General features: G+C 38.8%; 1 protein-coding gene across 4 annotated transcripts in view; it reads right to left on the bottom strand.

Annotated features, from left to right (window-relative positions):
• Positions 1–24,516, bottom strand: part of INPP4A (inositol polyphosphate-4-phosphatase type I A) — a 108,896-nt gene that overhangs the window by 5,644 nt on the left and 78,736 nt on the right. For 2 of the 4 annotated variants that reach the window (XM_053934152.1, XM_053934153.1), the window contains 10 exons: positions 22,987–23,205; positions 21,577–21,847; positions 18,783–18,815; positions 15,992–16,164; positions 14,115–14,238; positions 13,140–13,266; positions 12,629–12,769; positions 11,195–11,292; positions 7,927–8,039; positions 7,420–7,574 (listed from right to left, as the gene is read on the bottom strand). In XM_053934152.1, coding sequence (XP_053790127.1) covers positions 7,420–7,574; positions 7,927–8,039; positions 11,195–11,292; positions 12,629–12,769; positions 13,140–13,266; positions 14,115–14,238; positions 15,992–16,164; positions 18,783–18,815; positions 21,577–21,847; positions 22,987–23,205 — 1,454 coding nt within the window. The remainder of the gene's footprint in view (positions 1–7,419; positions 7,575–7,926; positions 8,040–11,194; positions 11,293–12,628; positions 12,770–13,139; positions 13,267–14,114; positions 14,239–15,991; positions 16,165–18,782; positions 18,816–21,576; positions 21,848–22,986; positions 23,206–24,516) is intronic. The other 2 variants (XM_053934154.1, XM_053934155.1) reach the window with 1 other exon arrangement.

The raw sequence follows: 24,516 nt of genomic DNA, 5'->3' as shown, positions 1-24,516 counted from the left end.
TTTTTTAGTTAGAATAATTAAATCCAAATTTAGGATTTAATTCTGATTTTTATTCTAACTGTGCTTTTTTGGTTTTTTTTGGTTGTTTTATTTCAGCATACTTATCTCAGCAGCTCTCAATTCCATTAAAATTTATAATAAAAGCTAAAGCTATCCATATTTTTTGAGCAAGTTAATAATAGAAAATACAAATCACAGTACTAGTTCTCCTCAGAAGCCCAATGTCATCTCAGGCACCAAGCGAAGTAAAACTCTTTATGAATTTATCAAACTACAGTAAATGAGGTTAGTTTTTTTATCAGCTATTGCTATTGACAAGCTCTGCTAAACCACAGCATCAACAAAATCTTTCCATTTAAATAGGCCTCCCCTAGTTTGATGTTATATATAAATGGTGATCAAATTTCATCTGCAATTAATCTGCATCACTAAACTAGGAAGCCACTTCAGTCTCACCACTTAAATAAAAGTTAACTTACCATCACTCGCTTATCACTAAGTCACTATCAGCATCATAATTTATTAAAGCTGTGCAACGCTTAAAAATGGAAGTAACAGTAATATTTAGTCTAATGTAATTAAAATAAAGCCCAGTGGAAAACCTGAAACCCACCTACTAAAGGAGTTAACTGATACCTCCCTCTTCTTGCCTGAAAATTAAAGACCATTAACTTCTAGGATGACCCTATTTCACAGTAAGTTCTATAACAGGGCACCTAAAATAGATAATGGATCATTAGCAGGCTAATGCCAGTCACATCCCCTTCCTAACCACAAAGTTCACTTTCCTCATGTATTTAATACATTGCAAAATGCAGATCTACAAATAGAATGAAATAATTCTGCATGCAGCACACTGCAAGTTGTTTTCTGAGTGTTTTCTAGTCTATTAGAATATATTTAACCATGAGAAAGGAACAAGACTATGGTTCTACAAACTGTTCAATAATGTAATTTGGATATTATGCTTTGAAATGAAAGTATAAATTTGTTACTTCTTTAAATAAATTTCTTACAATTTCTTATAAACCCCACCCATGTTTTTATTTTTCTCTTCATACCTCGTAAAAATGAAAGGCAATATTAGCATACACCTTAAATATACAAAAAGATACAAATTCTTTTCAGACAGAGTTCCTTTCTCTGGAATACATGAAATAAGTAACACAAAACTGTATTTGGTAAGAGATAAGAGATCTTCAGGCCGGCTAAAATAACGAGGTAACAGGCCAATGTCAGACTATGTTACAAGCACTGAAAGCGAACAATAATTTAAAGTTTCGATACAATTCTTTTTGATAAAATAATTTGATGTCTATTTACAGTTTAGTACAATAGAAACGTAAAATTGTAAGGCATAATAATAATTCTTGGCAGACAATGCTATGACACATTCCTTTGTCCAGCAGGTACCAAGTGGCAATACACATTCAAGCACTTTTTTGTTTTTGTGGTTTTTGTTGTTTTTCTTTTTTTTCTTTTTTCCTTTTTTTTTTTTGTTTTTGAACTCTATCTTCACTTGCAACGTAATCTGGCCACCAGGTACGCTATGCTCAGAAACAGCCACACAATCAGTAAATTGGGGCTGAGAGCTAGTAAAGGAATAGAGTAGAGGAGGCTGGGATCTAGTCTGAAATCTCGGATGGGCACCAGGCCACTCAAGTTCTTCTGGGTGACTATCTCCCGTGTTCCAATGCTGTGAAAAGGAAGAAGTTTGGGAAGAGGGAAAATAAAACAGAAAGGAAGACAGACATGCAAATGGATGGATAAAAAGAGATGGCAACACAAGGTGGTCAAGAAAATGAAAAAACATGGAAGAACGCAAACAAAACCAGAAGATGAAGTAAAGAAAGAGTGGAAAAACATCTCAAAAATATGTATCAATGCAATTATAAAAATAAGGAGAGGGAAAGAGAATAAAAGAGAAAAATAAGAAAGAAGTACTGTAGTCTAGTGAAAATAAACACATGTAGGTTGAACATTAATGGTTTTCCATGTTCATTCTTTCAGATTACCCAGCAATAATACCCCATGCTGCTCTGCCATGCCTTAAAGAAGTGGAGCTCTGAAAAGTAAGCTGAACATGAATAACCATTGTAGTATTTGACCCTTTCAAACGTCTTTCCATGTGGGCTGCAGTGATTTAATTTAACCTCTTAACTACCTGTCCAGCACATTAATTTAAAAAAAAAAAAAAACACCCAAAAAACTACCCACCTATTTTTCTGCTTGGACATGAATTCAGGGTATATCAATAGGCTTATTTCTGAAGACATGCTGCAAAGCCCATCTCACTGTGCACCCAATCCTTACACTGAGCACCAAAGGCTACAGTGAAGAACAGCTCCTCAGGTAGCCTGGTAGGCTTTGTAGTGTGGTCTTTAATTTTGGTTCGCTCTTATACCCTGAGCACTACAACTCTATTTTTAGTTCACAAAACAACAACTAAATGACCAAGATGAACAGAGGGATGGAGCACCTCTCCTACAAGGAAAGGCTGAGAGAATTGGTTTTGTTCAGCCTGGAAAAGAGATGGCTTAAGGGTGACCGTATTGCAGCCTTCCAGTACTAGAAGGGAGCATACAAGAAAGAGGGAGAGAGACTATTTACAAGAGCATGTAGTGACAGGACAAGGGGGAGTAGGTTTGAAGGGAAAGAGAACAGGTTTAGATTAGATATAAGGAAAAATTTTTTTACTCTGAGGGTGGTGAGGCAGCCAGGGATGCTTATCCCTGGGTGTGTTCAAGGCCAGGCTGGATGGAGCTTTGAGCAACCTGGTCTAATTGAATGTGTCCCTGTCCATGGCAGGGGTGTTGGAACTAGATCATCTTCAAGGTCCCCTTCAACTCAAAGAATTGTATGGTTCTGTCATTCTAAATGCATTCTGTAAGCCTGATGCTGTTTGAGCTTGTGCACTTGCTCCATCCATAACAAACATCCATAACCTTGATGGTTGAGTAGCAGGGTTATGTAAGCATCAGACAATGTCGTGCAAGAAATCAGACACACCCTGAAGGTGGTGAAAAAGAGCATTCAGATGCTGGTGACACATCAAGTCAAATGGAATTAGGTGGGCAAGGAACTAAACCAACTGTATTTCTGATCTGGATTTGATCCAAATTGGTGATTAAGACATGATTTCACTCCTGGTGTGTACAGTGGATAAGGGCAGATTGAATCTGTGATGCCTACAAATCCCAATTACCTTCGTAGCAGTGGGGAGAGTGTGTGTGTGATCAGCAGAATCAGCCAGTGGAAACCTAGTGTTTACTGAAAAGTGGTGGATAAAGGCTCAATGAAACGGCCTGGAGGAAGTGCTTTAGAATATAGATAACATGTAAAACAATGGGAGAGGTAAAGAAGGAAGGCTAAAAATGTTAAGTTGGCATTATGAACATCACATGCCACATCTCCACTATCAAAAATTAGCATCAATGCTACTCAATTTTACACAAAGATGTATACACAGACACATATGGTGGGAATGGAGGCAAGAGCTGGAAAGTGCTTTCCTTGTCACTGTTGGCCCATGTAGATGCTTCCCCCTGAAGAGTGAAAAGTCATCTTTTGGAAATATCAAATATTCCAAATTGTACAGGGTCTTAAATCAAAACATTCATCAGCAGACTACCTCTAGGAGAGGATGAGGGTTAGGAGACACAGCAAATTCCCTTCTAATTTAGCTTGCATATGGGAATTCTCTCTGTGAGGAGAGGCCAGGGCTGCCCCATGCTGGACGCTGCTGCTTCCAGCCAGCTTCAGAGACCCACTGCAGGAACAACTGAGCCCTCAGCCATGCTGGTGCCTCGAGGAAGGAGTGTGTGAGAAAGGGCAAAGCACTGCATGGCAGTGAAGAGTGATGGGAAAAGATCTGAGAAAGAGCCCTGTGAGCACCAAAGTCAGTGAAAGAGAGGAGAAAGAGGTGAAGCAGTTCCCCTGCAGTCATGGAGGGGAACTATCCACACTGCAGCCCATGGAGGAGCCATAGTGCAGCAGATGAATATTTACTGAAGGAAACTGGAGACCATGGAGAGCCCATGCAGGAGCAGGTTCATCCTGAAGGACTGCAGCCCATGGGAAGGACCCACACTGGAGTGGAGGAAGAGTGCAAGGAGGAGGGAGCAGAGGACTTATGGACTGGCTGCAAATCCCTGTTCCACATCCACTGTGCATTGCCTAGCATGGGGAGGAGGTAGAGGAGATGAGAAAGAAGCAGTGGAATACTTTGGCCTAGGATAAGAAGGGAGGTGGAGGGCAAGGTTTTTTAATTTTCATCTTTATTTCTTAACATCTCCAATCCATTGGCAATAAATTAAAAAAAAATTCTCTGTTTTGCCAGTTCTGTACCAGTAACTGGCAAGGGATCTCCCTGTCTTTATCTCAACCCATAAGCTTTTTCACATATTTTTTCCCCCTGTCCTGTTGGGAGAAGGTAGTGAGCAGCTGGGTGAGCATCTGCCAAGTGGTCTAGCTCAACTCAATATGATTTTATTCTTAAAGCAGGTCAATCAGTGAAGAAATCCAACCAAGCTTTTTATCATAGCTGTTTTATTGCAATGAATGGTCATACTCAGACATGACTCCTAGGACTTTATTATGTAATCCTTTTAGTCAGCACCATGGTGATTTTCCTCACCTCATTTCCAGCTGCTTTTCAAGAGCCCCTATCAGAGATGGCTCTTCTCTGTTGGCTAAATTGCTTATGTTGCACCTTCCTAATTGATTTCATTTAATGAAAATGAGATGGGCTGCCCAAAACATGTACAGGATTTTGCAACCCAGGATGATCTTGACTGAAACTGCCTCAGAGCATATTCCCACAAACAGCTCCACTGGCATTTCTGACAAGACAGAAACCTGGTAGGAAGAGGGAGGGCAGGGAGTCAAAGATCTAGTGGGGAAGATGGGCTGCAGATGGAAGAGGCTACCTGAACCAGCTGGACTTTGACTCTTGTTCTGCCTTTACTGGTCAGGTAGCCATGTCCTCTTAGCTTGGACTTCCAGACATATCATCATGATTTTACTATTTGTGAGCTGGGAGTTACTGTGTGTTTGATTTAGGACCAGAAAAGCTGTAACTTATTTACAGAAAATGAGTTTATTGTAATAGGGTATTTGTTTCTAAGGTGAAAGCCACAAACTTTTATCTGTAAATTTCTACAAGAATCTAGAAGAACACTCCATGTTCCCTCCCTGATGTCCCTGCTCATTGAACACAATTATCACAGATACATAATTATCACAAGAAGGGAAGTCCCTGAGGATATGTAAGAGGGAACTAACACCTCTGAAGACCGACATCACATGGAAGAAGATGATGCTTTCTTAATTTTTTCAAGAATGGTATAAGCAAGGACATGTTTCTTCTCTGGAAAGTTGTCAGTAGAGAAGAGATTAAATACTTTGAGTCTCACAAATTACTAGTACTTCTTCTCTGTCCTTCCAAATGCCTCAGAAACTTCAAAAGTCTTCAAGAATGAACGAAACCTTCCTTTTCCAGTACAGTTAAATAAAAGATCCAAGTTAAAAGAACAAAACCCAAGTTTTCTGAATGCCCTGGAAGCAATTTGGATACAATTTGCTACCCTTTCTTATCCTGTATCTGTCATCTAGGTCAGGTCAAACTGTCCAGGCTGGAATGGGATTTGGTGGAGTTGTACTCCTACATATTTGTTCCATAATCCTATCTCTCTCATTAAACTTTATTAATGCTGTGCCATTGTTCCTGAATAGAACTGACAAATCATTTTGAAAACACAACCAGTAATCCCAAAGAGCAATAAGATATGAGGAAGAGTGATCAGCTTGAAGAATGGTCTAATCATGGTTTTCCTTCTGGACTAGTCAGTATTTGTCCTGCACAATCTCTCTTAGTCAAACATTTAACAAAAGAAAAAGTCATATCCTTCACCTGCCAGAGCAGGCCCTTGATGTTGGTAGAACACTCAAGCTAAAGGTTTTGATTAAATTGGCCCTCTTTCAATATCCCTGTGTAAGTCAACACAAAGCAGTATTTTTCTTGGGTCAGTACTTTATCTGATCCTGTGTTATATTAAATTGGTAGACTGATGTACCCAAACAATGTTATTATTAACCTCTCTCTCTCTATTGTGTCCATGATTGCATTAAAAAACCCAGTGACCCAGTAAAGAATTTGAAGAAAGTAACAAGATTCCCAGTATTTCCCCTAGTTAGTTTTATTATTAAATACACAACTATGAAACTGTATAACAGTTTCAGATGTCTACGTCAACAAGTTGCGCAATTTAAATAAAGATGTTTGAAAACCACTTAGTCCATTTTAAGTTAGTAAATTCTCCCTCACAAAGCTGTTTGAAGTTTTGTTTCTAATATCAAGGTTTAAGTAGTTTCTGAGTGCGCTTTTCATGTACTGTACTAACTCTGTGACAATGTAGCAAAAAGTGCATCAAAAAACTGAAAATAAAAAAGTCCAGTGCCACCCAATTAGATGTAGGTATAAACCCCCAAATTGCTAGTGTAAGAGGCTTCAAGTGTAATTATATGGGACATTTTTCTTCTAGGTAACTGAAGAGTAAGAAAGGGTCAAACAGCAAAAACATACAGAAAGGATAAGAGAATTGAACACTCTAGAGAATTTGGTGAAAAGACACACAGTACAGTACATTCGATAAGAGTGAATGTTGAAAAACAGGACTGAACAGCATTGTTGAACTACATTGATAGACTAAAGCTAGATTTCTTATCCTTTCTTTTGGTATGTGACTTACGGAGTTTTCCAGCAGTGCTTGAAACAAGGCATTGAACAACAGTAAACAGATTTTTTTTTTAAGTACAGTACTTAATTCTGCAAACATCTCTGCTGCTTCAGAATACAGAACATCATTATTTTGATATGACAACAGCACATTGACATGTTGTGATGAAATTTGGTTGCTGTAGTGTGAAACACTCATACTGACATTTCACCCAGTGAGCAGTGTTTCACTGCTAAAGAATACACTGGAAAACCAGTGCAAACTGCAGGTGTCTGTGTTTCAAAGAACAAAAGACAGGTCATCCCTGAGTAATCTCCCTGATCTAGAACTAAGAAACCGAGTGCTATGACAGTTCAGGTAAAGTCATCATTAAATAACTTTCAAAGAAGCACCAGTTTCCTGTTCTGTAAGCTCAGCATTAACGGAAAACATATTTTTACATGCTTGTCTGAAAACTCCTAATTTTCTACTGAAAACTCAATCCCATCTGATATAAATCTGGTAAGAACCAGCTTTAGCATATGCAACTCACATGCACAGGAGGGATGAATTCTAGCAGTCAGTTTTAGTTTCCTGACTTTAGTTTACTTTTTTTTTTCTTTTGATGGAAACAGAGACCACCACTCCACTGCAGTTTGCATGGTTCCTTATTTAGGAATAAGTGATATGGTCAAACTCTTACCTCCTCATACACTCCAGAGCCTGAGTGAAGACCTGTGGAGCCATTCCATGTTCATGCTGTAGGATCAAACACTGCTCCAGGGTGATGGACATGGCAGTCCTATCCTTGGCACTTTTACAGCTCGTAAATCGAACACCATTAAGTCTGCGGCATATCTAGAAATGGGATAGACAACCCATCACTCCTTCAACAGGCAAAACTTCCTGTCAGAGACAATACCTGTACTTCCCCTCAGAGACACACAAATGTTGTCTAGGGCTTTGATGTCAAAGTTTGGCAAGTTTGAGAGAGTAGAATTTCATTGTATGAGTTGAGAAGAAAATCTGATACAGAAAATACATTTTATTTCCCCATGTCTCATTCTAGAGGAGGTCTAACCTGGCAGCATTTGCAAGCTACATGCAAAAAATGAAGAAATTCAAACATACCAGTAATAAAAAAAGGGCAAATACATATGAATACAGAAAATCAGCTGAACTATGCAGAGATGATTAGATGAATAAATACCTCAGCAGCTTGCCAAAGGATATCAACATTCTTGTTTTTCCTTGCATGAACATTTTGTCCCAGAAATCTTAACAGTTCAGGCAGGCACGTCTGACTACGAGATCGAGGTAGACCTATAAAACAAACAAAACCAACTCCACTTATTCATCTGTATTCAACAGATCTTTTACAAAGTGTTTCTATATGCCTGTTTCAAACACATTTGTGTTTTCTTGACACTAGAACAATTATTCAAGTTCTGATTTACTTAGTACCATCAACGAAACAAATTCATGCTTAATTAAACTCAATTGGAAATATAAATTCCAGTTATTTAAAACTTCAGGGACTCAGAATTTAATAGCAGTAGAATAAGAGAATGAATAAAGGGAGCAAGATTGGTACAGTGTTTTGGTTTGTGTGTCACAGATGTGACAGGAGAACATGCATGTCTTCAGAGAAACTCTGAAGATAGTTTATATTCTGCGCACATTTTTGATTTTAAATTTGCAAGCTAGTCAGCCTTCAGTTACAAGAAACACCCACCGGACACCACATCGTCATGACCTGTTTATTAATATTTCACTAAGTGGAAATAAAGCAGTTGAAGTTTTTCAGAGTACCTTCAGTACTCATCTTCTGTGTTCAAACTGTTGCACATCATCTCTTACATATGTAGCAAGATACTCCAATCAATTACAAGTATTCAACAAGTTCTCTTCTTTGTTGTTTCATTTTTGTTAAAGGAGTAACTACAGAGAACACCAACTAAAGTTGTGACTGAATAAATACAGAGGTGTGCACTGTAAGAGATGACATTGCAACAAAAAGAATCCTACCTGAGTAACACATAAGGCTTTATTTTAGGCTTATTTCTCACAGCAAATAGTATGTTGGACTAACCTGATCTCCTCCTACAGGAAGGTGACCTGCTGAGCAGATGAGGGAAGGCTGTGGACAATGTTTACCTGGACCTTGGCAAAGCCTTTAACACTGCTTCCCACAGCATTCTCCTGGACTAACTGCTCACGGCTTGGTGGGACCCACTGTTCACTGGGTAAAACAACCCAGCTGGATGGCCAGGCCCACAGAGTGCTGGTGAATGGTGCTACATCCAGCTGGTGGCTGGTCACCAGTGTGGTTCCCCGGGGCTCAGTTCTGCAGCCAGTCCTGTTTAAAATCCTTATCAATGATCAGGAGGAGGGGATCAAGTGCACCCTCAGTCAGGGGCAGATGGCACCAAGCTGGGCAACAGTTCTGATCTACTGGAGGGCAGAAAAGCTCTACAGAGGGATCTGGACAGGCTGGATCAATAAGCCAAGGCCACTTTTGTGGGGTTCAGCACAACCAAGTGCCAGGTCCTGCCCTTGGGTCACAACAACCCCAGGCAGTGCTACAGACTGGGGGCAGAGTGGCTGGGAAGCTTCTGGTAGAAAAGGACCTGGGGCTGCTGGTCCACAGCTGTTGAACATGAGCCAGCAGTGTCCAGGTGGCCAAGAAGGCCAATGGCATCCTGGTCTGTATCAGCAATAGTGTGGCCAGCAGGACCAGGGCAGGGATTGTCCCCCTGTACTGGGCACTGGTGAGGCTGCACCTCAAATCCTGTGTTCAGTTCTGGGCCCCCTCACTGTAAGAAGGACATCGAGGTGCTGAAACCTCAGTGGTGTCCAGAGAAGGGCAACAGAGCTGGTGAAGGGTGTGGAGCACAAGTCTTACGAGAAGCAGCTGAAGGAGCTGGGGTTGTTCAGGGAGGAGAAAAGGAGGCTCAGCAGGGACCTTATTGCTCTCTACAACCATCTGAAAGCCAGGAGGGCTCTTCTCCCAGGCAACCAGCACTACAGGACAAGAGAAAATGGCCTCAAGCTGCACCAGGGGAGATTTAGATTGGATGTTGGAAAATTTTATTCACTGAAAGGGTTGTCAAGCACTGGAACAAGCTGCTCAGGGAAGTAGTTGACTCAGCATCCCTGGAGGTATTTAAAAAACATGAAGATGTGGCACTTGGAGAGATGATTTAGGAGTGCTTTAAGCAGTGCTGGGGACAGAGTTGGACTTGATGATCTTAAAGATCTTTTCCAACCTAAACAATTCTACATTTCTATTCTATAATTAACGATACTGTGCCTGTCCTGGTCTGGCCTGCTTGAACTCTACACCTAGAAAGAAAGTAATACCTGTAAACAAAAAGAGGGCACAAGCCATCTCCTCTTTCTAAAGACAAGGTGAGCTAACAGAACAAGGACACGGAACTGAGACTAATTTATTAGAAATTCTGCAGAGTTTAGAATAAATAACACAGGGACATGGACAGTGGAAAGGAGAGGAAGGAACTGAATGGGAGTTATTATTATAAAAGACTAGACAGAGACATGAACAAAATTCAATTTAAACTGGTTAATTTTTGAATCGTACAAGAAAATCTGATGCTAGACTACTATAAAATAAAGAATTAAACTTTGCAGCTAAAATTCCAGAGAATTTATTATGCAGCATTATGAATGCTTGGATGGAGGGAAGCAGGTTGTGCTCTCAGCTGTATCAAAAAAAAAAAATCAGAGTAACTGAACTTGCAATAACACACTTTAACAGACAGAATTCTTACAATCTTGTTGCATGCTGTTGCATTTGTATTTCTGGAATAAAATTGCAACTGTAGGGCACATGAAATAACCTTAGAAGAGGTTTGATTGTAATAATAATGAATTGATTAATTTTCACCATTTTTGTAAATACCACTTATGCCACTGTCTTCTGAAAAAAACACCCCAAGCAGTAACAAGCAAGTAAAAAAAACAGAAAAAATTAATGTAGCTTTTGTCACTCTTCCAGGTTCTCTGTTGTTGGCTGCAGATGCAACAATTACAGGGAAGTGCCAAAGGAAAAGCAGAGGGAAGTGACTGAGTTTCTTCTGTGCAGGTTTTATCATAAGTGCAGGGAGCATCACAAAAAACTGCACATAAAAGTGCTGCTGCTAGAACCTGTCACTTTTACACCTTTACCTTACAACAATCTCACTGCCTAACTGGATGATTATACAGTACAAAGAGCCACTTAGAAAGAGATGCTAAAGTAACATTAAAAAGGAAAGTTAATCAGTCTGAGCTTTAAACCTCTTGAGTTCACTCTACTTTAGTACTAAAGAATTAAAACAGAGTTGTATCATTTCTTGGAGGTTAATAAGGCTGGTGTACCACCGACATTTAAAAAACCAACATAAAGCAAACAAATGAAAAAATCAGACTGAATTGTTCTGTTCAAGCAAATTTGTCATTAATTACAAAATACTTACAATCATCAGGCAAAACTTCCTTGAACTGCTCAAAATATGAATTCAACCTCACTAAGCTTTCCATGTTAATTATTTCTTGCAGTGAGGTGTCTCCAAACCTTTAAAATGAGAAAAAAGGCACAATTAAGCCCAAGGTAAAATGTTTTTCTTTGAAACAACTGCACTTGGCAATGTCTACCAAAAACCAGTTTAAAGATTCATCCCAGGAGTTCCCTAACCATTCAAATGCCAGGTGAAGTGTAACAGAGAACTGTTGTGATGACTCATTACAGGGAAAGAAAATATATGAGTATGAGGGTAAAAAGGGAAGGAAGGTATAAGAAAAAATCTTGTAGAAAATAGTATTTAAAATTCTTTGGCTTTCATGTCTGTCTTTCAATATTAAACTCCTACCTGGAAAATTGTTTTACATAAATTTAAACTTTTAATAATGGAGTTATTAGTTTAGTTCATAAGTTAATAATAACAACCATAACATCAGTAGATAGGACTGAGAATGCTGACTTCAGGTATGTAAATGAGAAATATGGATCTAAGATTAATAAACCATTAATGTAATAAATATTGTCAACAATGCCCCAATTCATCTTATCTAAATATATCCACACACACAGATGTACACACAGAGTGCTGACACCTGTGACTGTGCTAGCCATCTTGGGCTTCCTTTGTAGGCAACAGAGGACAACAGTAATTGCTGGAATGCTTTTGTTAGACTTTTTCTCATTGTCCACCACCATGGTGCTCACTCCAGCCTGGTACTGAGGCTGCTGTCACAACATGCATGTGCCTGGCTTCACTGGAGTGCTCTGCTGGAGCAGTGCTCTGCCAATGCACTCTTTACAGGATGTGGCCATAACAGAGAGAATCTGCTGGCTCTTCCAGAACTGAGCAGTTTCCCTAGCAAATATAATTACAAAATTATATTTTTCAGTTTTACAACAGCAGTGTTGCATTTCATAAATACTGCAAGGGTATGTAAAAACAGAGGTGCACCTTGCCCATTATCCAGAATTTTGACAGTGACCAGGAGAGGGAGTCTCAGGGAGAGTGCAAAACCAAGACAGCAAAAACACAGCAATACCCAGAATGACCTCAGCCTCTAGGGATCTGTCACCCACAGAGGTCTTAAGTCACAAGGAGCACCTGTGTGCTAAATAGCCCTTGATAAATCTCCCATTATAAATCACATCTGAACCACATAAACTTGCACCAGTCTCAAACCCATGAGGTAAGGAGCTTCACAGCTATGTGGCACATAAAGAAGGACCTCCTTTTGTCTGGCATTTGGCAGATTCCCTTAGAACAGTGTTCCCATGTTCGAGTATTGGAGAAACTAAATTGCTGTTACTTATGCAAGAATGCAATTCCACATCAATGCAGCTCCATTGCAGAACTGCCAGCAAGGCTGAGCTTGCCTGACTGGACACCTACTTCTCTGCTAGGGTTTGCTGTTCATTGATTCCCACGTTGAAAAGAACAGGCTGAACCCTCAGTAACATTCCACTTTGAATCTCACGTGGCAACAAATCGAACAAGGCGCTTGGCAGAGGGATCCTCACATTAAATCCATCACTGAAAAGAAATAAACAGCTGTTAGACATAAGGATCAAAAAGCTGCATTCCAAGAATGTGTTATTTGTCTAAAGAGGGATAATACCTAGAACATAATATAACCATTAAAAAGCAACCATCAGTCAAAAGTGACTCTGAGGAACTGCCACAACTTGCTTCTAGTCAGAAAGTCTATTCTAGTTCAAAAACAAACCTGCAGCAACCTGTAACCTTGCATTCATATCCTCACGGACATTCACATCAGATCTACCAATCTCCTGACAATGGCTGATTTTGCTCTGCTCATTAATACTGCAGCTCTTCTACAACTTGGGTAGAAAAACCCAAACTTCCCACTCATCAAGAATAAAGTATATTTATTGGTTTTTACCGATTTCCAGTGATGACTGGCAGCATGTCAGTAGATGTATTTGATGTAGCCTGCGTTACTTTAAAGGTTACATTCCTCAAGTCCATGATTCCCAAACTCATGTCCTCCAGCATTGCCAGCTCCTCACCTAAATTCAAGAGGAAAAAGTGAATAGTAATTACTTGCTATGCACAACTTCACTTTGTCAATTTGATGACAACAGGAGGCCATCACTCCATACAGAAGTTCCACAGATGAAGCAGTGCTGCAGCCCCGGCCTCCCCCTTGACATACAGACGATGTCATGGCTGATTTTTTTTATTTTTTCTGATTTTTCAGCAAGTTTAGAAAACACCACTTATCTAGAACAGTCCAGACTACTGTCCTTTAAGTATTTTATATGCTGATTTTCCAAGTTAGGTGATGCTAATAAGTACTTCTCAGCATTGTCAGAGCCAAGATATCCTTTGCACAAGGTATTCTGGATTTGTCCAATAAAACATTTGCTAACCAGTATGCAGGCAGCTTTTGAGACACAAGAGTGAAGCATTTCTGAGTGAAGTACTTTCCCTTTTTATATTCTCTCTTCAGTCTCACATTCAGTCTCTTGTGCTGCAAAACTACAGAAGTTTCAAGAAAATTCAAAAAGTGTATTTTGGGCACAGTTTCTCCCAGCTTACCAGAACTTTCATCCAATTATTTTCTGAAAAAAAACCCCAAAGACCATTTTAGTCTTTCTTAAATCTTAAATTATATTATAAAAGAATAGAATGTCACACATTATCTTTTGGAAGCAATTCAAGTAAGTGCGAAGAAATTCAGAGTCGTTAGATAATTAAGTACTTCAGCTATAATCTAGTTTTGCATTCTAGTTTTCGAAATAATTGTGTAGCTGAGCTGCAGATTATCCAAAACACTCAGATCGTGCTGTAGCAAATTTAATGCAGAATTTGCTGACTCAACAGCTAATCCCACCCCCTGGCCCTGTGCCTTTACCATAAGTGCTCAGCAGGCTCTCAAACTGTGCCAGCAAGCCAATGGTGTAGAGTTGTCTTAGAAATCCATCATCATGCAGGCAGTTCCTCAGCTTGATAATGAAACCACAAATGAGAGCTGTCAGCTGTGAGAGAGGAAACAGACAAGAATGAAATGATTCAAAATAAAAAAGATTCTTCAGCCCCAAACAAAAATGATAGCATGTATAAGAGGTGCAATAAAATCTGTCACACAGATACTCTTTTCCTTTAAACATCTTTTTTTCCTTGCAGCTGAAGACAACCAACCAATGAAAACCCAAAACATTCATAAAATCAGATTCAGGGCATGCTGCCTTCATCTCACAAGCTGCCTCAAAATGGGGCTGCTGTAGATCTCACACCTTCTTGTTTTCTGAACACAATCACTTGTAGTAGGGTCTACAACTTATGAATTACACAAGTTGCTCCTTAGAAAATTGGTTTAGTTTTAGACAGAAAAGCAACACAGCTAGTTCCAGGCCAAGAATTTTGATAGTATGAATAAATTACTGTTTTTCAAAAATGACATTTGAGAAAGCTTAAAAATGAAGTATCTGTTCGCATTATGCAGACTTAAACTCTGGTGTTTCAAGATATTCAGAACAAGATCCTGAAGATCTAGTACTAAGGTCAGTACTATTACCTAAGATTAATACTAGTCTTAATTCACTGTCCACAAAGGAATTTTCAGGTGATGGCCATATACTATGTATACAGGTGTATGAGTTTGTTATAGAATTAAACAGAAGAGAATAAAGCTCTGATCTTGATGGGTAAACATATTCAAAGGATTGAATTGAAAAATTATCTGCATTATAAGGTGGGTTTTATATAGGAAAATTCCCTGATTTTATCTCTATGAGGTCACAGAATCAAAGAATCATTAAGGTTGGAAAACACCTCCAAGATCACCAAGTCCAACCCAGCAGCACCACCATGTACACCACTAAACCATGTCCTCAACTGCCATATCCACACATTTTTTTGAACACTTCAGGGATGATAACTCCCCCACTTTCCTAGGCAGCCCACTCCAGGTCTTAACAACCCCTTTCATGAAGAAATTTTTCCTAGTATCTACTCTAAATCTCCCCTGGCACAACTTGAGGACATTTCCTCTCATCCTGTCACTTGCTTTACATTTTTGATATTACATTATGGGACAAAAGCCCTGCCAATGATGTCCAATAAATAAACTGTTTGAAATAAATGAACGAGATAGTGACTTCACAGGAAAGCAGATACATTAAAAGCAGAAGTATAGTGGGCAGAAGAATTTTTTTTCTGTGGGCAGTGGAAATTTTTTTAGTGCAGCTGTCTGCTAGTCAGTGTCTGACACAAGAGATGCCAGCAGGTCCAGAAACAGAACTTCTGGGGAAAAAAACCCAGAAGTAATTTCTCTTCCTTTAGCTGGACTTCTGTCCTTAGGTACCACATGTCCTGCTGGGTTTCTCAATGCAGAAAACAATAAAGTGTAACTGAGGAAGTGCATCTGCTACTCACAGACCTTTCTGCCCCCCTCTCTCACATCTTACTTCTGCTTTGGTTTGGTGGCATTGGAAGGCAAAGGCTGTTTCTGAATACAGCAGTGTATTTTAGTATACTATTATTTTTACTAGTTCTGGAATAATTTTTGTTTTCAATAGTGAATGACTGTATATCCAAGGGGACACCTAATTTATGAATTGTCAAATGCATGTAAGTAACCAGTAAGGACAGGATAGCACAGCTTGTGAGGGGAAATCAGTGTCAAGTGTCTGGGAAGAGATCTGAAAAATTCTAGAAAGAGTAATCTTCCGTATTTCATAGAAACCCCACCAAATGTGGAAGTGGAATCATGCATATTTGCTTGCTTACAGTCTGGCAGAAGACAACATCCCTGCGATACTGAAGGCTCAGGCAGAGCCCTATTGTCGGGGCACTGTCCTGCATTAATAAAAACACCATGGCTTTCTTGGCCTTGTCGCTCATCATGGCTACGCAGTCAGTGAGTGTGGTCAGCAAGGGATAAAGAGCTTCACTCCATTCACCTGGTTGGAAAAAAAAAAAAATTAGCAGCAGTGGAAGCACTTTATTTGAAACAAACACACATTAAGAAGAAACTTCCTGTTGCAAGACAAAGTTGTTGATAATTTAGAACTCACTTTATTTTGGCCGTATGGTTATTCCCTGCTCTGTAATAATTAAGTAATCTTACAGTGGGGATATTGCATGAGGAAAATATGGAGAATTTTACTCTGTAAAGCTGTTAAGACTTTCCAGGCCATGTAAAAGTTACCAGAATTTGTGCCCACAAAGCAGGCTGTACAATAGCTGATTTGGAAATCATAACAGAAACATGAACAACTATATACAGAAGTGTATATAACTGCATGTTCATGTTCAAACAAACCCTTTCACTGCACACACATGGACAGACAGTAAAGAGTCCACTGTATTACAGAAATAGGGACCATGTGCTTAGCCATTTCTGTCAATGAGGTTCCTCCCAAACATCCTGCCTTTTGAATCTCTAGGTTCATAGTATCATTCAATTGCTTCACCACCTTACTGATCCTTATTGCACCTCAGTAGGCAAGATGATGCTCATCTCATCTATTTGCAGCTAAGAATAATAAGGTCTGAGGTGAGAAATTAATGTAGGTACTCTTTTAAGTGTTTCCTGTCTCCTGAGCAGTTTTAAAGGCTTTAAGTTAGGTAACAAGAAATATTAAACATAGTGAATTAGATAGGAATCATACAGATTGTTGCAAGTACTTTGGAGCTTTTCTTCCATTGAAATACACAAGATATGACCCAGAGGGATTCTGTTCAAGGTCCTGCACAGGAAGCACACAAGTGAAACTGAGTTGTCCAAGTCCTTCTCTTTTTAAATGACAGGACAATATATTTTATTTTTTAAAAGCACCAGAGCTCACTAACAGCATACACACAACTCCCACCCCAGCTGGCTGTAGGAACAAGGCAACATACAGACCAGAACCTGCATGAATGAGACAATTTAAGCCCCTGAAAGTAAATTTTGACTCAGAGGCAGAACTAAGAGTCAGTAATAATAAATGTTCCTTTGATAACCAGCCAAAGAGGGGAACTCTGGAAGTCTGCTAACAGAAACATATCTGGCAAGATCAACAGAACTAACCTTTTGGCTTTTGTTCTATGTGGTAGATAGATAACCTAACAAACTACACAAAGGGGAAGTTGTTTGACTGTTTCATTGCCTTAAAAAAAAGCACAAACCATCGAAAGAACAGGCGAGGAATCACAGCTTGTCTTTTAAATTCTATTAAATATTTTATCTCAAAATTAGTCAGATGCCATAACATGGCCATGTGAACACTTAGAAAGCAAAATACAGATGAAACTAACAGTGTTTCTCTTACTGCATTTAGGAGCTTTTCTTAAGCAAATGAGAATAAAAAGAACTGAAAATATCTTCTAGCACATCATCATCTCATTGACTGTATGTACATACATGTACATAGTTACTAACTCAGCAAAGATTTAAAACTGTAGTGTGTCTGACAGCACTTCATTTTAAAGGTATGTTTATCATTGGTAATCATAAAGTATACTGGTGAAGATAATGAAATTATTAGATGGGTTTTTATTTCCAACATTCAAATAGAAGGCAGGGACTCAATTGGGGTAGTGAGCAAAAATCCTCTGTTCTGTGTATTCTCTTGGTTTAAAATTCTGGCCATGAAAAAAACAGACCCTTGTCAGTCTGCAAAGCTCTAAATGATTTTTGAACTTTACTTACTTCACAGAGGTGTCACTTGTGTTCATTTTTTTTTTTTTTTTAGCCAATGGCAGTTGTTATTAACAGTAAAGTAACAGAAATAAAACAATTTGCACTCCCTGTCTCAAATTAGGTTGAAAAAAGGTAGGGGTGTTGGGAAGACCAATAAGTTCACACTTTTGCTGACTATATACTACTGATCATAAAAAATTAATGTTTTATTAAGAGAACCAAATACATAAAGCTTGTAGGATGTAACGTCCGGTGGGAAATGTTCTTGCTTTTTTTGCCCTAAGGGTCTCTCTTCTCCACAGCAATAAAAATATTATTAAAACAACTGTCCTCCAAGGCCTTGAAAAGATATTTTAGTCTTTTCATATTAAGTACAGAGGGACAAGGACAGAAGAAAGAAGGTTAACACTGGGATGAGACTTTTAAATTCTGTATCCTGAAACATGAGACTTGCAATCCCCAGTACTACTTGGTGTGCACCCACAACAGAGATTTTCCATCAGCCTTGTTGACTCCTCCATGTTCTGCTAGACTTCTCATTCAGAAAGACCAGCTCAACAGCCCATGTGAAAGGTCATGTCTAAAATGTTAGACTCCCACAGACTTCAATGACATCTGGAAGAGGCCTCAAACCATTGTCACCTACATCAGTTTGCTAAAATACATCAACTGCAGAAATCAGAGGACCTGAACAACTGGTCTCCCGTATCTGGACACGTGAAAGGATCAGATACCCCCAGCACTCTTAGGAAATAACTGTTCAACAGCTTAGATAACTCACGTGGTGCTGTAAAGCACGGCCATTTCAAAATGGTCCATCTTAAAGCAAGGCACTTGTTAACTATGAACAAACCCCTGCAGTTTTCAAGAAGCAGAAGCCATGAATGCACATACCTGGGGCAGATTCTTCCGGAGTAGGGCTGCAATCTGCACAGAAATGGAGGGGCAACATGCATGATTAAGGAGCAGCAACACAGTCTAAATACAAGCAACTGAAATGCTCAGTGCCAGGGTTCTCAAACATTTTCACTGAGTGAAGAGGAGCTAGGCAGAAATACTCTGATGCCCACAGGCATCGAGGGCATGGGCTGTCTCCTCCACTCCATTGTTCTGATCAGAGGAACACCTGGATGGGGACTTGCAGGAAAGCCAGTAGCTGCTAGCTCAGAGGCTCACTGTGGATCACCAGCAAGTGCACTGTCAATCCCCAGTGATCCACAGGGCACAATTTGAGAACCACTGGTTCACTGCAATTACAGATTAAGCCGGCAATAAGGCTGCTAAACAGAAGAGCAAAAGATCAGCAGTAAGTTCAATGCACTTAACAGAAAATGACATTAAGGCACCCACAATGTAAGAGTAATAAAAAACCAGTACTTTGCTACTTTAGTCAAAATTCCATTATGCAATTTCTGAGATAATTAACAGAAACATTAGAACACATATTAAGGGCTGAAACCCCACTAGAATAGTCTGTGAGTATTCCATACTCACTTCAGTGGGAGGATCAAGCTGTCAGATGAAAACATACTACAGGTCAATGCTAACAATAAAAAAATAACATAAGCCCTGTTATAGCAAATCCTGCATTCATGAAAAGTAGTTTGCGAAGCTAACAGGATTTAAGCTTCTGTTGTTTATATCTAGATTCACTAGTCAATGAATTATAAATCTAAACATAACAATATAAAATATAAAATTCAATAGTGTGCATCAGGACAATCATCTCAGCTAGATAATCAGAAAAAAACCTCTCAGTAAATTAAAATCAGTCATGTTCACTAAAGAAACTATATGTCCCCATGTGATTTTAGTAATGAATATCTAAGCCAATAACCTAAGTATGTTTGAAAATACTTTTTTGAAGTTTCCCTTCTACTATTTCAGGCAGTATTTTCTTCCACAAACATTCATTCCTAGAGAGATCTTTCAATAATATTTTACAGTCCCTCTCTTACCAATTCTGGAACTATCTTGCTTGGCTTGGTTTTACATTGCTTTCAAAATAATTTTTGTCTGCTCTCTGCTCATTTATTCAAAACTCAGAATTACTAACAGGAAAAATTTAATTCTTTCAATACACAAAACCAAAAATGTTGTGATTCTGAACTTAGAGAAAGGACCTTCCTTGTCCTTCACTTCTGCCCCAGATTCGGTCAGTTAAACAGAAGGATTTTTTTTTTTTCCTATTTTGGAGGGACAGACGGGAAAAGTTGCATAAATTCTTTGTACAAAAAAAAAATCGTTGGTAGGGTCCCACAGCCAATTTCACTTTTATGTGTTCTAAGTGTCAAGATCCAAAGCAGTTTAAAAGATCCACTGAAAATGGTAGAAAAATATTGTTCTAAGGTGTTTTCAGCATCCAATTGTCTTGGGAAAAGTTTCTGATAACACTCAACACAGATTTTTCCTGTTAATTTTTAATATTAAAAATCCTCAACATTTAATCATTTATGTGAATGTGCATTGAAGGTTACTGATTAAACTTACATGTAAATACATATAAAACTTTGTGTAAACTAGCTAGCAAACAAAAACATTTATAGGTATCAAACCAGTAGAAGAAATTTAGTCAGAGATTAATGAAACAAGAACCTACAAGAGCCTGTTTTTTAATAATACACGAAAATGTCAGTCTAATCCAGAAAAACATGGTTCTCTAAGACACTAAATAAACTATAGGTAACATGCAAAGCTACACAAAAAATATATTAACATTTATTTTCACTTCCTTTTTGCCTTTTTTTCTTAAGGCACTGCCTTCCACTGCAACACTAACAATGCAATGGACATGAAGTCACAGACACACATAAGGGACAAAGGGCCATCAAACAAGAAGACAGAACAGGACAAAGGAAATGAGAACACAGACCAGGCTTTTTAGAGCTTCACTTTGCCCACCTGCACTATTAAGTGGCCAAATCAGAGGGACCACAGGCAAAGAATGCGAGAATAAATCAAGTACATAAGTAAATGAAATAATTCTGAAATTCACAGCTGCCAAACTGTCAGTCTAAACTGATAAGGGTTTATTTCATTCACATGCTCACAACTTTACACTGAGTTCAATACAGCACTCACTTGAGTTTAATTTTTGAATGGATTATTCAACTAAGAACTTGCACTGCCAATTCCTACATTCCAGCTACAAGAAGTCTAAATAATTGAGTGCCTCAGCACCAAAATTTGGGTCAAAATTTGCTTTGAACTCTGTTAGGTTCATCTACATTGAGCTCAATCTAATGGGACTGCTTGGGGTCCTCTCTCATGCTTTAGCAGTCCAGCTGGGACTATCAGTTTTTCAGTAGTTCCTGCACTTCTCTCATGTTTTATTTACCTGTAATAAGCTTTGATTGCTGCAAAGAAGCTGAAGCCAACAGGAAATCTACCAGAGGTGGTGTCTATCATGTGGTGGTGTTGTCACCCATACAACTGTTTTATCAGCTTAAAACACACAGAGTGAAAACCAAGCGCCACTACCATCAATGGATTTGGCAATGATTTCAGTGGGACCAGGATTTCAAAATAAGTAAGGGCTTAGCAGCTCCCACTACACCAACAGCTCTTTCTGCCTGACATCACGGCTTAACACCACCACTGAGCTCAAAACACATGGAGGGGAGGCTTAGGAATGATGCCAGCACACAGGGAGAGAGCAGCAGTGAGAAGCAGTGTCTGGCATACGCACTTGTCTCGAGAGAATGGCATGCACAGGATGGTGTGGATGAAGATGGTGGTGAGGATGATGAAGGTGGTGAGGATGATGAGGTCTCATTTAAATCTTCTGGATTTATCCAGTAGGCACGACTGTCCCGATTACCTTTCTTACTAGTACTGCTGACGTCACACTGGAAAACGTCTTCACAGCTGTCACTTTGCAGGCGCTCCTTCTGGAGAAGTTTGTCCACTCGCTGTATGATACACTCCAGACTTTTGTCAACATTCAACCAAACTTTCTCCTGAAAAGAAAACATTTCTTTCTCAGTTTAAAACCAAAAGAGACATTGGGTAACAAATGCCTTGGTGATGCATTTCCTCCTGTGATTCTAGACACAATTCCTCTGCAAACTTTCCTCTGGGCTATTGTGGTTGCATGCACACACACACGAATTATGGGTATATAAATAACGTATACCAGGATGTCAACAACATCTAGTGACATGACTTGTGTGGTAAATTTCGAAGTTATTTTCTGTGTAAGCTTGCCAAACAATTTTAAGTTCTTCTTCCTGCCCTATTATTCCAATTTCTAGCTGGCACTATTATTTACTCTTGAAATTCATGTTTGACATAATAATTGTACATAATCACACATTTTTTTTTCTCTGTAACTCAGTGAACAACAGATAAAATTACTGTATTATAGTCATGTCTAAATACTGAATTATCTTTATTTGTATCTTATTACTGTGACTTTGACTGTAAGTCAAAGTATGCCAAAATAATTACAACTAGCAAGGATTAATTTTCAAAATTAATTGAATCTCTTTTAACAGTGGGCATTTCCCAATATTAATAATTGCTTTAATTATATCTTGACTATTTGCGTGATTTAGTTACCTTCTGCTTATTTAACACAATTACAGAATTTACAGTCCAATTCTCATTTTGATTGGCAGTGTGGTAGAGAAAATCATTTAAATACTTAGTGCAAACAGTTTTAAAATGCTGGCCATAATCAAAACAGTGATTGACTGCAAGTTCTAAATGTTTATGGGAGTATTTCTGTAAGAGGAAGGCTAAATTGCATAGCTAGCACCCACAAAATACACTTTATTTGGGAAAGTGCAAAAAGTGCAAAAGCCATTGTAGTGTGGTCAGTTTTTCACTTGAAAAGCCATTTACTTTCCCTTGGACCTCACCTTAAAAATGCTATGCACCTACTCTAACAGTTTCCAGTGTTTAGGAGACCCAGAAATACTTATTAAAGCCTGCTTGTATTCCCATGCCAAAGAGTAACTGCCTGCAGGATAGCCTTTGCCAGCTGACCAATACCTCCTACATACTCATCTTATGCATATCTGGTGAGCAGCTACAGACCTTATTAAAAAAGAAATAAAAAGAACAAAGGATTCATCGCTCCACTGTGCAAACATACCCATTCCTCTTCATGCCAGTCCACCTGCAGAGAAGATCGGCTATTTCTTCCGGTCCATCTGGCCACAAGTGTATCTTGATCATTCCTTAGCATCACTTGTTCCCCTTCTCCAGAGGTTGGAGATGCTTTTGAAGCTATATAGTCTGGCCTTGCAGCATTTAGTCCATGTATTGAATTTGCCAACAGCTTGCAGTCACAAACTGTGACAAGTTGCCGGGTCTAAAAAGCAAAAAAGCCCCACATTTTGAAAACTTTTCATTATTCCATACACAATTTATACTGCATTTTTTTTCAAGAAAGAAAAAAAAAAGAAGCAGTATTCTGTTAAAGAAACTATTGCTTGAACGTGCCTTGAGAATACCCTTACAGAATGACCTTAAAAAATAGTATAGGATCACAAAACACCAATTATGCATTTCCAAAGTCTGTACTATTATATTAGATTTGTAATTATTGAAAATTTCACTGAGGAATGTGCAATTCATCTTTATTTGCACTTCAGTCTCCATTTGACGAAAGCTTAGAACAATGTGCAGACAGGTGCAGTGTTTGAGCACTGGAACAGGCTCCCCAGGGAAGTGGTCACAGCACCAAGCCTGACAGAGTTCAACAAGTTTGGACAATGCTCTCAGGCACATGGTGTGAGTCTGGGAGTGCAGGACCAGGATGATCCTAATTAGTCCCTTCCAACTCACTATGTTCTATATTAAATTATTTTTATACCCTACACAACAGTTGCCACACCAGAAGGATCAGGTTTCACCCCAATTATCCTGTCTGAAATCATAACAAGACTTAAGAGGAGGGCCGAAGGTATAACCCATTAATCAATGCAATTTGTTCCCTGTCTTGTTTAGCCATGTTGTATTAAAGGATTTCTGTAAGCCATATGAATATGAAAATTATGTGGCCTGTGTGTCTACTAAAAAAACAACAAACAAGACATTAATATGTTATATATATATACATAATCCAGTTGTAGATAACCCCAAAGAACAATTGTACACATTTACACAAAGAACAATTGTATTCATTTAGAAAGAGTATTATAATAAAGAATACATTTACATGAGCTCCTATTATACAAAGTTGTTTGTGTATCCCTTCCACTGGGACAATTTATGGTAAGTTGATTGGCCACTACTGCTGTTTAGAGCCTTCAGATCTGCTTCAAGGACAGAAGAGGTCAGTAAAACTGTATTTGGGTTTTTTCTCCCTGTAAGATTGTGTCCAGTCTGTTTTTTGTTAGCAGACATCACAAAAAAACTGGTTTACATCACTATAATTCAAGCAAAGGCTATGTCACCATTATTCCTTATTTCACCAGTGGAAAAATACAGAATTGTTTCATTAACTTTCACACAGTTGCTGCTGCTTGACAGATGACTCAGAACATTAAAAAATCCCAGGTGGTTATGGAGAAAAGGATATAAAAGAAAGTGAAGAATGCATATTACTGCAATGTGATGAATGAAGAGAGGGAATCCGAGGACACTGCACTTTCAAGAGGAGGTGAAGGCAAGAGTGTCC

Source organism: Vidua chalybeata, chromosome 2 (genome assembly GCF_026979565.1).
Source record: "Vidua chalybeata isolate OUT-0048 chromosome 2, bVidCha1 merged haplotype, whole genome shotgun sequence".
In the NCBI taxonomy this organism is placed as follows: domain Eukaryota; kingdom Metazoa; phylum Chordata; class Aves; order Passeriformes; family Viduidae; genus Vidua; species Vidua chalybeata.
The sequence above is the reverse complement of the archived record's forward strand: the minus strand, read 5'-3'. Positions and strand labels throughout refer to the sequence as shown.